General features: G+C 39.8%; 1 protein-coding gene across 3 annotated transcripts in view; it reads left to right on the top strand.

Annotated features, from left to right (window-relative positions):
- POLR3B (RNA polymerase III subunit B) overlaps nucleotides 1-16,445 on the top strand; it is a 132,517-nt gene that overhangs the window by 94,362 nt on the left and 21,710 nt on the right. For all 3 annotated transcript variants that reach the window (XM_064379896.1, XM_064379898.1, XM_064379897.1), the window contains exons 22-23: nucleotides 681-798; nucleotides 3,624-3,766. In XM_064379896.1, coding sequence (XP_064235966.1) covers nucleotides 681-798; nucleotides 3,624-3,766 — 261 coding nt within the window. The remainder of the gene's footprint in view (nucleotides 1-680; nucleotides 799-3,623; nucleotides 3,767-16,445) is intronic.

Raw genomic sequence — 16,445 nt, 5'->3', positions numbered from 1 at the left:
ATGACTTTGTCATGGTTGGCCTGTGAGTGGCGAATGCTTTATCAAGCTGTGGTTCCAAAGAGACACCGAGTGCGTGACTTCTCCCTCTCCCTGCCTTTGTTTCTTGGAGAATGTTTCTCACTCCTAACACTGGTCAGTATGGCTTGGAAAATAAGCACCACGACAGTACTACAAGTAGTTGGTCTTTGAGCTCACCATGAAGAGATACAAAGCAAAAATGGGAATAGCAGCAAAACCAAAGAAATATCTTGATTTTCTCATTGCCCAAGTTAAATTGGTGGTGGCTTATTACTAGTTAAAATAACTATAAATAAAAGTAAGTGATCAAAACTTAACACCCTAAGCGATATATAAAATTGCTATTTACTGAGATGATGTTTCTTGTGTTAATATAGTACTCTGAATTATTTTCTTAATTTTATATACACTATGGTGTGTGTGTGTGTGTGTGTGTGTGTGTCTGTGTGTCTGTGTGTCTCAGGATCTCACTCTGTTGCCCAGGCTGGAGTGCAGTGGCATGATCATAGCTCGCTGTAGCCTCAATCTGGGCTCAAGCAATCCTCCTACCTCAGCCTCCTGAGTAGTTGGGACTACAGGCATGTGCATCTGTGCCTAATTCGTAATCTTTGTATTCTACACAGATGATAACAATATGGCTAACACTTTTCTTTTTTTCTTAGGTGAGAAAGTAGAAAACAAACAAGTGCTTGTAAATAAGTCCATGCCCACAGTGACTCAAATTCCTTTGGAAGGAAGTAATGTACCGCAGCAACCACAGTACAAAGATGTGCCTATAACGTATGTATTGATTGTGCCTTGATAATACATAGAAAGGTTAGAAAAAGAGAAGGAATGGGAGAAATTAGAAGTTAGGTATTGGCGTGTTGGAGAACTAGAAATAGCAATTTGGGGTAACATTACTTGTCATGAAAGCAGCATGGCATAAAAGATAAAACTAGTCTGTGGAATCATATAGGCCCTAACCTGGGTTTGAGGAGTGGACCACATGGCAAAGACCCCCACACAAAAAAAGTGCAATAATGACCATGATCATAATAGCTTATTGGGAATTTACATGGTACCAGTTACTGTTCTGGACATTTTACATGTGTTAGCTCCATTAATCCTACTACCACCCCAGGAGCTATGTTCTTTTAGTAGCACATTAGAAAGATAAGATGGAGGCAAAGAGAAGTTAAGAAATTTACCAAGGTCACACAGCTATAAGGGTCAGAACCAGGATTTGAAGTCATGCAGTCTGGCTTCAGAGCCCTTCTCTTGACCACTGTGCTAAACACAGCAAAGCACTGTAAGTGCCATGGATTTGTCTCTAGAGTAGGAGCACCAAGGAGAAAATGGGCAGCTCTGCTTAGGGGATGGGTCCAGGCTCTTCACTGACTTCTACAGATGAACAGCTATTTTACAGTTACAGAGGTGGCTATGCTGGTTGGCTCTCTTCCTGTCTTGAAGGAGGATATCTCTTTTTCTGTGCCAAGTTCGTCTCTCCTTTTGGTTTCCGTCTACTCTTTTCAGAGACCTTTTTCTGTCATTTTCTCTTTTATCCTCCCATATTTTCGACCTGTTTTCTATGTCTAGAAAATGTGCTCAGATACTTTATATCTTGAAAGGAAAATAAAAGTTTTTCTGGTCTTCGTATCCCTTTCTAGCTGCCACTCTATTCCTCTTCCTTTCATTATGAAGCTCCTCAGAGCAGTCGTCTATCATCTCCATTTCTACTTTGTTACCTTCCACTTGCTCCCTAACCCTCTGAACTAGCATTTCACCTACCTCCTCATTCTCCTGAAACAACTCCAGAAGAAGTCACCAAAGACATCCTATGTGTTTGTTTCTTTCAAGTAATACTTTTTGAGCACTAACAGTATGCCAGGAACTATTCCAAGCGCATGGGATAGTGCAGGGAGGAAAACTGGTAGTCCCTGTCTTTGTGGGGCTCACACCTCAGTGAGAGAAGACAGGAAGTAAAGAAATAAGCAAAACCCATTTGTGGTCGGATTTGCCAAATCAGACACATCCTTCCATCAGAATCTTCTTGCAGGCTGACACTTTGTCTCTTTTTTTCACCTTGTCCTCCCTAGTGTCTGGCATAGTGCCTGGCGTATAGTGGGTATTCAGTAAATAGTTACCACATGAATGAATGAATTTCATATGACCCTTCTATAGCGTTTGACACCATTGACCTCTCCCTTCCCTTGATGTTGTGACACCACTTTCACTTGGCCCTCCTACCCATCTAATCACTCACTCTTAGCCCCCAATCCTGCCTGGCCTTGTAGTGACCTCACCCTGGCCAAAATGATGCTTGCATCTCATCTGGACAAGCTCCCCAATTCTCAGCACTCCAGTCACCCTCTTTTTGCTGATGACTCCCAAATAGACATCTGCCCCATGTCAGCTTCATGTCAGCACTTGGACAGCTTTACAGTGACCCCTGGCTCCTCCTTCTGGATCCCTCTCTTGGTAAATGGCATCAGCTGCCAGGAGCCAGCCAGTCACTAGCACAACCTGACCCCTTTCCTTTACCTGCCACACACAGCAGTCCTCTTAGCAGCTGTCTTCTCCTCTCCCTCCTCCCACTTCCTGCTGTGGTGTCTGTGCTGTGGCCCTCTGCTTCACCTGGTCTTCTTGTTAACTGTCCTGCCTCCAGGCTGGTACCACTCAGGCTCCCTCTGCATCACTGCCAGGGTGATATTCTAAACTACTCCTCTGCTCATGTTACTCTCTTGGATAAATAGAGTGAAACTTGAATAAGTTAAGTGAAAGTATGAATGACAGTGGCGCCGGTGGGAAAGGCATCCTCAGCATGCCTCCTTGGCCTCCTACTCCCATACTAGGCCCTATGTTTCTAGAAAATCACCTTTTATTCTCCAAAATGTGCCATTTTAATTCAGTTAGGCCTTGTGCATTTGCTCAGACTGCTCACTCTGCCTGGTCAGGTTTAAGTCAAAGCTTGCCTCTTCTGTGACAGGGCTTGACAGCCTGCCACCACTGCCATCTCCCACCCCCAGCAGAATTGACTATCTCCCTTGGGCCTCTCCTGTTCTTCATACCAGATATCATTACTGCACTTACCTGTCTCCTCCTTGATTGGATTGCAAGCTCCTTTGGTGCAGTAACTGTGTCTACGTAATCGTTACATGTCCAAAGGCTACAGGATCTGATAATGGTAGATTCCTAATAAGGTTTGTTATGTGAAAAAAAATTAATAATGGAAAAGCTGAGTAAGTAAAAGTACTATTATCATTGAAGTTAAGAACTTGGAGTTGAGTCTGAAATCCCAGTTCCACTTTGTATGAGTCGTGTGCCCTTGGACAAGTTACTTAACCTCTCTAAGCATCAGTTTGCCTCATCTATCATAAGGGAATAACAGTATGGACCATTGTGAGGATCAAATTGCACTGTGCCTTCCTCATAATAAATGTATAGGATTGTAAAAGGGAAATTATGAAATTCAAATTTAATGTTAAAAAAAAGGGAATTAATTTTTCAGAGCCCACGATGAAAATGTCAAAATATGGTTGGCATGAAATGAAATTTAACGTGGGCAAGAAATTCACAAAGGGCAGTTTGAAAACTCTGTTTTAGTGACTTTCTCTTAACACCAGTTACAAAGGAGCAACAGACTCATATATTGAAAAAGTGATGATATCCTCAAATGCTGAAGATGCTTTTCTGATCAAAATGCTGCTGAGACAGACAAGGCGTCCAGAGATTGGAGACAAATTCAGCAGTCGTCATGGGCAAAAAGGTAAATTGCATTGTTTCTCAACTTGATTATTAAGTAATATATGAAAGCATTTATTAACTACTTACATAAGATTTCCCCATTTAAAAAATTTACTGTGGAAAATGATTACATGGTTATAAAAATTATTCTTGTTTTATGTCTTAGGTTAACCTGTTTATATGTTAATGGCATTTAAAAATACGGGGTAGACTTGCTCCTCTGTGCTATTTCATTCTCCTGCAGTTGCTATGCCCAAAATTATAATTATAAATACATTCTAGATCATGTGCCTATTGAAATACATGTAGCTGTTCAAAAAATAAATAGTAGTGCCTTTTTTTTTCCCCGAAAGGTACATCTTTAAACTACTGTATGTTCTGTTGGGTCATAATATCGTAAGATGTCAGCACTAGAAGATACCTCTGAGTTATCCAGCCCCTTGTTTAACAGATGAGGAAGTTCAGACCCCGCATTTTCAGTGGCCAGTCAGGGATACACAGCTACTTGGTTGCTGAGCTTGTGTTAGAACCTGGGTCTCCTGACCCCAGGGCCGTGCTTTGTGTGTCTCCTACATCTAATCCCATTGGCAGGCCTCACTTGTTCCTTTGATGGCCACTGCACAGTTTTGATCTATTTGTAGTTTGGTTATTTTCAAGAAACACAGCACTGTATCACTGTTAATTAACTCATTTATCAGTAAGCTCTCTTTTAGTTACTATACATAGTGTTTAAAGTGGAAAATTTGTCCTGGGGTTTGAATTTTGGCTCTGCCTGCCAGTTAGCTTTAAGAACAAAAACAGCTAACACTTTTGTAGCACTAACTGTGTACCTGGCTGCATTCTCAGCACTTTACAGCTGCTAACTCATTTGACTCTCACACAATTCTGGGAGGTAGGTAGCATCATTATCCACATTTTATAGATGAGGAAACAGAGGCATAGAGAGATTATTAGCTTGCCCAAGGTCACACAGTTGATGGGAGAACTGGCATTTGAACCTTGGCAGCTTGGCTGCAGAGACCTAGCTCTTAACTGCTAGGCCACACTGACCGTTAAGCAGTTAGCATTGTGCCTGGCACATAGTAAGTGCTCAAGAAGTGGCAGCAATGATCATTAACATTGACCATCATTCTTTTGATATATATTTAAGATGTATCACTTCTACTTTTCTACTTTGACTCTCACATTTGCTTATAAGTTACTAGTGTGATATCTTATTTTTAATTGGTTTAAAGATAACTGCACATTGTGTTTCTGCTGATTTTATTTGCCAAGAGAGTATATCCATGTTACAGTTTGCTTGGTCAAGTATACCCAGCCTTGGTTGTCATTCTGTTAATGAAACTATGCCAGACTAAGATACTCTTTCATCAAAATCATTTTTAGCTCAATTGATAGAGCAAGATTATTTTAGCCTGTCAATATTTTAAAGAAATTACTGGTTCCATCTGTTAATGTGAATTTGATACCTATAATTCATATAGTTCCCTGAGATACGCTTAATGCCTTTTGAGTGTTTTTAAAAGTATCTTGAGTTTCTAACGTTTTATATAGCTTGCCAGTAAAAATCAAATTCAGTATATTGAAACTGTTTCTTCTTTTCTCTTGGTCTTGACAGTCAATTATGGGGTAACCTTAACCTCATTTGCTAAGTCATTGCGGAGTAACCTTCACCTCATTTATAGTTGCTGTCTTACTTAGCCTGTTTCCTGGACAAGAGCAAAGTTTGGTACTCTTCTTGTAAAATATTGACACTGGAAGCTTCACAAGAATGCACACCATAAAAGAATATCCCCCTTCTGAATCAGTTTATAAGCCTAACCCCAGATCCTTATGTCTTTGTCCCATCAGAGTATTATGCAGAGAGTTGCAGACTAGCAGGTGTTTCAGTAGCTGTGCAATGTGTTCTGATTCCACTAAACTTCTTGAAGGCAGAGACCATGTCCTTGTATTCTCTGTAAAGTCCAATAAGGCTTTTCTCATAGCAGACACTTAATAGATAGTAGATAATACGTGAACTCACAATGAATATGAATGAATGAGCGAATGAATTAATAAATTGGAGGTAGGGGAAGTGACAGGGGGTAGCTTCTCTACTGTTGATAAATTGATTTTATTCAGGATTTAATCTGTCTGCTCTGTGTGAGTACATGTATGTGTATAGACAAAGCAGTGCTTTTTTTTTTTTGAGACAGAGTCTCACTGTCACCCAGGCTGGAGCTCAATGGCTCAATCTCGGCTCACTGCAACCTCCGCCTCCTGGGTTCAAGCTATTCTCCTGCCTCAGGAGAATGTCCCCTGAATAGCTGGAACTACAGGTATACGCCACCATGCCTGGCTAATTTTTAGTATTTTTAGTACAGACAGAGTTTCACCATGTTGCCCAGGCTGGTCTCAAATTCCTAAGCTCAGGCAGTCCCTCCATCTCAGCCTCCCAAAGTGCTAGGATTGCAGATGTGAGTCACCATGCCTGGCCAAAGCAGTACTTTTAAAAATGAAAACTACACACCTGATTAGTAAGCTCCTGAAAATACAGACATCTAGGTAAAATGCCAGGATCTTTTTGCTATAGCATTTTTTTCATAATGTTAATATGATCGGTATAATGTTCATTAACAGACATGGTTTCTAATTTGCAGTGATCCGAAACAGCAGATTTTAGAGAGCTATTCAATTTTAGGGGAGCTTTAACTTGTATGTCTCTTTACGAAACTGAAGGAGTCCTCCTGGGTTTAGCTGACCTTTCCCTTGTAGTGAGGAGTTTGTCTTGCTACTTTTTTTTTTTTCCAGATGGCTTTTAATCCAAGGCTAAAAACCTTCTGATTAGCCTAGATTCCCTTGATAGTCCCTTCTTGTACAGCTTCATCAGATTCATGTTTAAGATTGGGGAAAAACAAGCAAGCAAACAAAAAGTAGGTAATGTAAACTTTAACAGAGTAATGGAAAGATTCGACATAGGACTCTTAACTGGACATAATTTTTATTTCTCTTAGGTACAATTTTATTAAATAATAAATGCACATGGTTTTAAAAGGTCAAACAGAACAAAAAGTGTTTTTTTGTACACAAAAAATCAGTCCTTGTCTCCCTCCTGACCCAGCTTTGGTTAGGTATAAAATTCTAGATTGAAAATTGTTTTCCCTAAGAATTTTGGTGGCCTCACCACATGATCCATCTAGAGTCCATGTAAATTGTAATATCACTCTTCTTCCTGATTTTTTTGTGCCCTGTTTCTCTCTCCTTTTCTTTCCTTACCTCCCTCCTACTTTACTCCTTTCTCTCTGGAAGCTTTTACTGTCTTCTTCCCTTTTTGAAATTCTGAAATTTCATAGGCCTTTTTTTCATTCCTTGTGCTAGGAAATTGGACAGCCTAACATTCTGGAGGTTTAAGTTCCTTTCAGTTCTGGGACATTTTCTTATATTTATTTAGTTAATAATTTTATTTTCCTCACTTTCCCCATACCCTTTCTGGTTTTCTTAGTGGTCAAATATTGGAACTTCCAGATTGATGCTCTAGTTTTCTTATCTTTTTGCCCTTTTCTTGTTTTTCTTTTTAGGAGATTTGATGAATGTTATTTTTCAGGATTTTTTTTATCCTATCATATTTTAATTTCTAATTAAATGTTTGAAGTTAATTTATGTTCTTTCTCTTACAGCAAGAGGTATACTGTTTAGTTTTTTTTTTCTTTTAGTTTTTTTGTTTTTCTTTTTCCTTTTTAGTTTTCTTTTGTTTCTAATATTTCTTTTTCTTTCTGTTTTTTTTTTTTAAGGCAGTGTCTTATTCTGCTCTGTCACCCAGGCTAGAGTGCAGTGGCATGATCACAGCTCACTGCATCCTCAACCTCCTAGGCTCAAGCGATACTTCCGTCTCAGCCTCCTGAGTAGCTGGAATACAGCCACCATGCCTGGCTAATTTTTGTTTTTCTTGGCTTATTTTTTTATTTGTAGAGACTGTGTTTTGCCACATTACCCAGGCTGCTCTCGAACTCCTATGTTCAAGCAATCCACCTGCCTTAGATTCCCACCATGCTCAGATTATAGGCATGGGCCACTATGCCTGGCTGTTTCTACCTCTTGATAGGATTTTCCTATTTGTTTTCGTGTCCGAATTTGTTGTTGTTGGAGGCTTTTCTCTAATGTCTGGTATGCCTTTGAACTCTAGAAAGCATTTGAAAGTTCTGTATGGATAGAACATGTTGACTGGTGAATATCATTGTAGGGTGGTCAGGTCACATTCAGTTTCAACATATTAGGATCTTTCTAACTCCTGCCTGAAGGTTAGAGCTGGGAATGAGTGTGGGGACAGTGCTTAAGTCTGTCAGCTGACCTCTAGGAGTAAGGCAGGGGGTAGGGGCTGGAGCTTACTCTTCAGAGCAGACTTTAATTCCTCTGTATCAGGCTTTCTACCAGTCCACCCTCTGCTGTGCTTTCTACCCTTGGATCTTAGGTGAAGTACTCATATAATGGTTCCTCAAGTAAGGGTTGGGGGAGAAGTGTAGTTTCCTGGCTCTATGGGCTAGGGAATACAGAGAACTGACAATTTCTTATATAGACATTTATTTATACAAATATTTTTTGAGTATCTTCTGAGTGTCTGGTACTATTCTAGATGCTGGTGACAAGCAGTAAACAATACAGACAAAAGTTCCAACCCTTGTGGGGCTTGTTTTCTTGTGGGCAAGAAGGAAAATGGTAAGTGCTGAGGGAATGATAAGTCGTGAGATGAAAAAAGAATGAAAGCTGGGAAGGGGAATGGGAAGCATGTGAGGGGAAGGTGTGTGGTTAGTGATTCAAAGTTTAGGCAGAGTGACTGGGGGACAACACCATATTGAAAAGATGGCACTGAGTAAAGTCCTGAGAGAAGTAAGGGAGTGAGCCCTCTCTGACTGAAGAGCATTTGAGGTGAAGGTTTTGCAGCTGTAGCTCACCTAATAGCTCACCAGCAAGGAGGCCCTGTGGCTGGAGAAGAGTGAGGTGAGAAGGCAGCCATGAGGCTCATGGGTCACTTTGGCTTTTACTCTGAGGGAGAGGGAAGCCACTAGAGAGCAGGTTTGAGCTGGTGAGAGAGATGATCTGACTGACACTGGCTGCTGTGTTGAAAGAAACTGCAGTGGTGCCAGTTCAAAAGCTGCGTGACAGTTGGAGGTGGGCTGGAAAAACATAATGATGAGGAAGTGATGAGAAGATATGAGAGTCGGGACACATTTTGAAAGTAGAGCCTCCTGGAATTGCTGATGGATTGGGTGGCTTTGACTTAGTTCTCTTGCTTTCAGCTTCACACTTCACGCTGCCTTTTGCAATACTAGTACTTCCTGTCTCTGTCTTCTGAGCCTTCCCAGGAATCCGGTGGCTAGGTGAAAGGGTGGGGGTGGTGCCAAAGGCCAAGTCAGCTCACCTCTTCACACCTCATCTGCAGGGACTTAGGGTTACTCTTCTGTTACCTTTTTTCCCTCTATTTATCAGCTTTCTCAGTTGTAGAATTATCTTATACCCACTGATACCACTGTGCCCATTCTTTCTCCTTAAACATAGGTTTACGCCTTGATTTTTTAAAACTCATGTTAGTGAAGTTTAGAGAAGCAGTGGTAATAAACATGTGTTTCATCTGTCATGTTTAACTAGCAATCTGTTTATTATTTGAGAATATTCAACACAAGAATGCTTAGTGAGTATGCCTGATCTTTTTCAATACAACTTATAGAACTGAAAATTATTTTAATAAAAGATGAGAAGGATTTTTACAGCACTAACCTTTTGTCTTCTGTCCAGAGCCTTGCCTTTAAGACTGCTTGGGTTTTTTGTTTTGTTTTGTTTTTTCTATTTTAATCATTTCTAAGATTGAAAACTAACTTAAAAATGTTTAAAGCTCACACCCTGAGAATTATGACATAACTGCTAACAATCATCAGAGAAGTATTATTAATCAGAGTTTGTCAGCTCTTATCTGAAAATAATTTATCTTTTTACTGGATCATTGTTGTAACTCAGGTCTACAACTTTAGACCTCTTGTTGAATGTCATCCATCTGAAGCCAGAGGCATGATAGTAGCAAAAGTCTGTTTTTTGAAATTTTATAAATAAAATTCTAAAGATTCGAAGATACCAATAGTTTTGTTAAAATAATTGTGTATGCTGTTAAATATCCAGAATACCTTGTTGGCTAAATTAGTGTATTCATTCTCGCACTGCTATAAAGAGATACCTCAGACTGGGTAATTTATAAAGAAAAGAGGTTTAATTGGCTCAGGACTCTACAGGTTGTGCAGGAAGCATGGCTGGAGAGGCCTCAGGAAACTTATAATCGTGGCAGAAGGCAAAGGGGAAGCAGGCACATGTTACACATCCAGAGCAGAAGGAAGAGGGAAAAGGGAGGTACTACACACTTTTAAACAACCAGATCTCATGAGAACTCACCCACTATCACAAGAATAGCAAGAGGGAAGTCTGCCCCTATGATCTAATCACCTCCTAGCAGGCCCCTCCTCCAACACTGGGGATTTGACAACAGATTTGGATGGGGACACAAATCTAAGCCATATCACTTAGGTAAATGTATTTTAGGTTCTTTGAGATTAGGAAGCATGCCCCTCTGATTTACTTAACCTGAAAGCACCCAGCACAGCACTTTGAATATAATATGGTATCCACTTATGATGTTTGAGGAATCCTTTATTAAATAAAGGATTTTACGTATTCATTGGTCTTGCTGGAAATTGTACTGACATAACAAACCAAACTCATTGATCCCAGAATAAGTGTAATTTATTCTTCCTAGTAAATATCAGAAATGAGAGGCTTTATTTTTATCTGGCACCAGGCATTTCAACACCTAAGACTCATAGGTCTCCAACCCTAACTGATCACACAGGCCCACTAAAACGTCTTCAACCATAGTAACTAAATATAGTCATCCCTCAATATATGCTGGGAATTGGTTCCAGGACCCCTGCACATACTCAAGTCCCACAGTTGCACCTGTAAAACCCAAATATATGAAAAGTTGTCCCTTTGTGAAGAAGGACTCACATCTCAAAAACACTGTTATTTTCAATTCACATTTTGTTGAAGAAAAACCCCCATATAAGTGGACCTGCACAGTTAAGACCTGTGTTATTCAAGGGTCAGCTATATACATGCCTGCCCACATCCACCCCAGGCACAAATGAGAACCTGCCTTGACAGCCCCAGGGAAACCCATTTGGTCATATTTAAGTCACTGTTGTGGGCTTAGAACTGTGTGGGGCTCTTTAGGGTATAGAAAGCAAATTAATCCCTTGACTAATGCCCATGAGGAGTTGACTGACACCTGAAGCAAAAAGATGGATGCAAAGGATTACATAGTTAAATACTAAATTATATGGGGGAAGCCAGTAAAAATATAGAGGTTTAGAGTTTACTATAGGTAGGAATAGAATCTTAGAGTTTGAAAAGTCCTTTTGGAAGTCCAGTCTAAATCCATCTTCTAGTATAAGAGTTCTTTTTAGATTATCTTTGGCAGATGGTTTTCCACATTGATTGTGGCCTGAGAAGGGAGTCGCTAGCTATTTTCTGAGGCACGCTCATCTGTAGTAGAACTGTTCTGATGATTTTCTTGAGTCAGAAGTGCACTTTTTGTAAGTTATCACGGTTAGTCCTGCGTTGTCTTGTGGGCCATACTGAATGAACATACTGCCTTTTCATCACAGCCACCCTCTGTTCAGTATTTAAAGAAAGCCGTCAAATTGAGGAAAAGTATAGCAGAGAGAGAAAGGTCTTGAGCTCTAACTAGGTGAGGTATTTTGTTTCTTGACACCTTTGCCTCCTTGATACTAGTGTATGAAAGCAAGGAATACAGTGCCTGGTGCACAGGCAGAAGGCAGTAGGCAGGTCTGTCTTGGGTCTTCTCTTGCAGGCTGCCTGGTAAAGGAGGGCTTCAGAGACTGGATGGAGTTCAGGTTTGGAGGGCTTTGATAAACATGTAAAAAAAAAAAAAAATGGGGCAGCAGAGAAGAGCAAATCAATGGACTTGACTGACTAAAATAAAGACAGCAAAAAGAAGAAAAACCACAGGGACTATGGTTTTAATCCTGGTAAACGATGGCACCAATCACAAATTAACTTTGTGTCTCGTTGACTTGAGATGAAGAGATGATGGAAGATCATCTCAAGTGCTTATGTTATTAATTAATTCATCCATTTATTGAGCTTTCACTATGTGCCAAGCGTTGTTCTAGGTACTGGAAATACAGAGGTAAACAAGACTGATAGGGTCTCTGCTCTCCTGGGGTTTGTGTTCTCCTAGGGGAGGAAACAGATAAGAAGTAAACAAAAATATGAATCCCAACTACTTAGGAGGCTGAGGCAGGAGGATCACTTGAGCCCAGGAGATTGAGACCAGCCTGGGTAGCATAACAAGACTCCCTTTCAAGAAAAAAAAAATGTGTAAACAAAAATATAAACAGGATAATCTAAGGTAATGATAAGTGCCATATATGAAGAATGATGTAAAAGAGTGGATGGTTTAGAAGTGGGGGTGTGTACTTTAATGAGGAACGGCCTCTTGGAGGAATTAACACTGAGCTAAGACGTGAAGGATACAAAGGAGCCAGCCGAGTAAAAGTCTGGGAGGATTAAGTTATAGGCAGAGAGAATCATTAGGCATGAATGAGTTTGGTATATTCAAGGAACAGAAAAAGGTCAGTCTGGCCAGGCATATGCCTGACAAGAAGCATAGTATGAGACTTGGGGAGTGAGAGAAATAGGATGGGGGCATATCCTTCTTATAGGGCCTTTTGGCTAAAAGAAAGGAGACTGGACTTTATTCCAGATATGCTGGGAACCAACAGAACTGTTGGATGGTGGGTGTCTTGGTCCATTTTCTGCTGCTATGACAAAATACCACTAACTGTATAATTTATAAAGAAAAGAAGTTTATTTGGCTTATGGTTCTAAAGACTTGGAAGTCGAGGAACATGGCACCAGCATCTGGAAAGGATCATCCCATGGCAGATAGGCAGAGAGACAGGAGAGCTTGCTTTTATAACAAAGCCAGTCCTGAGATAACTAACCCATGTCTATAATAATGGCATTAATCCATTCATAGAAATGGAGTCTTTATGACATAACCGCCTCTTAAAGGCCTCATATCAATTAAATCTCAACATGAGTTTGGTGGGTACATACAAACCATAACAATGAATGTAAGCAAAGGAGTGACAGGATCTAACTTACAACATCTAGAGCTCACTGTGGTTCTATATGAAAAGTAGATTGGAAGGGGCAAGGAAGGGGGCAGGGAGACCACTGCAGTTGTCCAGGCAAGAAAGGGTGGTGGCTTGGACTAGGACAGCAGCAGTGGAAAAATAGAAGTGGCTGGATTCTGGATATACTCTGGAGATAGAGCCAACAGGACTTGCTTATGGCTTGGATGGATGTTGCAAGAGGAAAAGACAGGAGTTGAGGATGAAGTTTGTGGCCTGAGCAACTGATAATGCTGTTTAACAAGATGGGATAGATTGGGTAAAGAATAGTTTTTGGCATTAGACAAGGACAGAGGTTGAGAGTAAGTACTTTTATCTATATTTCATCCTTTAACCAGTACAGTCCAAGTTTGTATTGTTATTCCTACTATAAAGATTACGAAGAGTGAGGCTGAGGGAGGTGAGTAGCGTGCCACCTACAGCTTGGTGCTGGCAAAGCCTGCATTTGAATCCAGGATTTTGATTCCAAGCATATTGCCAATTTGGTTAAATCTGGTTAAAGGTGGCTCTTTTCTCTTCTTATATCTTACTCTGCCCCTGAGATTGCCATATTCCCAGATATTTCTTGTTGGAAAGATACCGCCTTTCCTGAGGATGAATCCTGTTGTTTCTTAGTATTATTTTCTGTCTCCTCCTTAAGATGGGCATCTTCTCAAAATTCCTATTCTTCGTGGATAAGCAGCTTTACAGCTGCCACAGATCCAGAATAAATACTACCCTCATACAGCTTGTTGCAGAAATGCCTGCCAAAGCCCCATATTAAGACATACTCCTAAATAAAGCCGTATTTTCTGATGTCCTTTTCCTTCTAAAATCAGCTCATTGTAAAACACCATCCCCACTTCTTTCTTTAACTGGTCCTCTGGTCAGGCTTTAATAGCCTTCTGTAAAATTCAGAATCTATCAGGATTTCAAACAGATGTAAAAGGAAGTAAATTTTTGAGCCCTCAACTTTGACAATTTTCCCAATTTATTTGGCTAGATGTGATAGTTAAAGCCATAAAAAGAGGAGCACTTGAAGAAAATATTTTGGCCAGTGATTACAGTTAGGGCACTTGGAACCTTCCATGCCATGCACAAATGGCAGGAGGTTATTGTATAAGGAGCGACACAATAACCCAGCCCTTAGTGTGGGCCCAAAGGGGAACTGCATCAGACCTAAAGGAGTTGGAAGTTGGTAAGTAGAATATGAGTGAAACAGAAAATGTAGTCCACAACATCAGTTATGCTATTTGTAGTTGTCATGAAATAAGCTGATAAAAATTTCAAACTGTTGAGTTTTCAGGGTATATGTTTCACACCAAAATTCCTGCAGAGATCTGTTTGTTTGTTTCTTTTTTGGTCCAGATACATGCCAGAATAAGAGCAGTGGTTAGTTGAACTTAGTTTTTTCTCCTGAAATGTAGAATTGTTTGGAAATCCTATATTTTCTTTTGTAACATCTCCTGCACAGTGACACATACGTATTATCTATGAGAAAATTTAAAGATTATTTTTATTTAGTATACCTTTGTGCACATTCTTTTTCTCTCTCCATTTAGAGCATTAAATTTAGTGTTCTGGGTGTTCAGAAAGTAACATGGCCCTGCAGATGATCTGATTTTTGTCTTTTCTTAAATGTTTACTTTGACAAAGCTGTTGTTAGGGATTCTTTTTGTACATGAATTGTGTATAGATCACATTTCTGCACCCAATGCCTCTTGAAATATTCTCTCTAACAATTAAAGGAGACTTGAAAATTTCGTTTCAGAGAACATATGCATCTGTCCTGCTCAAGCCTGATCACTTCAAAGGTGGTAGGATGATGAGTAGCTAAATGAAACAAACGTGAAGAGGAAGCAGAACAGTGGTAGTTATATGCTGCATATGATCACAGAGCTCATGGAGAAGACTGAAGGGGGCAGAATGCATGGGTAAACTGGAATAAGCGAGTCAATACTGAGTAGCTGGAAATCAGCATCAGTGCTATGTGATAAGCAAAGATTGAATGCAATTGGTCAGAGAAGGCCCACTGGAGAAGTGAAAGTGTTTTATCAGTTACAGCTGTGACAGACCCAATAAGCAGCATCAACTTCTGTAACCTCAAAAGTGGAGGAGGACTAAGCAGAGAACCAAGTAATGAGGAAACAAGTGTTTTATAAAGAAGGTGGTATCACAATTAACATAGACTACTGTGGCCTCAGAAGCAGGCAAGATTAACTCACGGTGTACTTTTTAGATGAGGGCATTTCAATACAGTCTTCTACTGAGATATTCAAAGAATCTTAATGAAGCACCGCCTTCCTTTGAGCATTATGGGGTCAGTTATATATCTTATCAGTAAATGTGCAGTGAGTCTGCACCCCCCAAAAGAGCTGGGCTTTTGATCAAGAATCTCTGGAGCCGTTCATTCTTTAGTAGTATGCAAGATGCTGGCCAGGTGAAATTATTTAGTAATAACCTTCTAGACATCAAAGTTGTGAATTTGTTGTTTGTTTACGAAGGCAAGAAAGTTTAGTTTGTTTTAAATTCATTTGGGGATAAATAGGTAAACCCTGAAGTCTCCTTTCCCAAGTGATCTAAGCTTCTAGGTATTTTAGAGTAAAGCCATGACTTACCTGGTTGATGCATAATGATGTTGCAAAGGGAAAACAGAGCTGAACATGAGTGTGGAATGTTCTTCTATGTGTCACTGTATATTCTAATCACTTTTATAGATAAAGATAGGAAGAGACATTCACATATGCTGATCGAAATTATGTTTGGAATTAGACTTTCTATTAAAATCAAAATAACATATGTAAGCCTCTTCAACTATGTTGTAAATTCTAATGGAGGGAACTCACCAAGGGCAAATATTTTTATCTTGAGCCTTGTTTTTTCTGATGACTAGCGCATTTATTGGAATATTGACTTCCTTTTTTAAAAAAAATTCTTTAACAAAAATTATCTGACAGCCTAAGGAATTCTCAAGTTAAGTTTCATTTCAGTGTTCAGGCAAACCAAATTATTATATTTCCAGATTTCCTCCTTTTGCTGCCATTCACAATGAAGGAGGAAAAAGTGGACTCCTTTGATGTGGAGAGAGAAAAAAAAAGCAATATATCACTTCCCTGAAAGAACATTTCTCAGTCTCTCATGTGAAAAAGGATTAGCACCTCCAACAAAGGTCCTGTGGATCACAGCATCGGGCAGCAATGCCAAGCAGTACTCCTAAGGAGAGGAAAAACTGTATTTGAGCAAGAGTGTTTGTCCTGGCAAACAGAAGCTTTTTAATAACTGCAAATCTGAGATAATGGCATACACTCCCTAAATCCTTAAGGACCAGACAGCTAGTTTAAATGGAGTGCAGTCAACTTTTGTTTTACAATAGAAGTCTAGTCTTATCAAAATGTAGATTTTTCACTTAATGGTTTAGTCTGCCTATCTGTGGTTGATAAGGATTATGCATATATGGATAAAATCATTTGGAAGATTCATCTT

This window comes from Aotus nancymaae, unplaced genomic scaffold (assembly GCF_030222135.1).
Source record: "Aotus nancymaae isolate 86718 unplaced genomic scaffold, 86718_ANA_hifiasm-v0.15.2.pri h1tg000021l, whole genome shotgun sequence".
In the NCBI taxonomy this organism is placed as follows: domain Eukaryota; kingdom Metazoa; phylum Chordata; class Mammalia; order Primates; family Aotidae; genus Aotus; species Aotus nancymaae.
The sequence above is the reverse complement of the archived record's forward strand: the minus strand, read 5'-3'. Positions and strand labels throughout refer to the sequence as shown.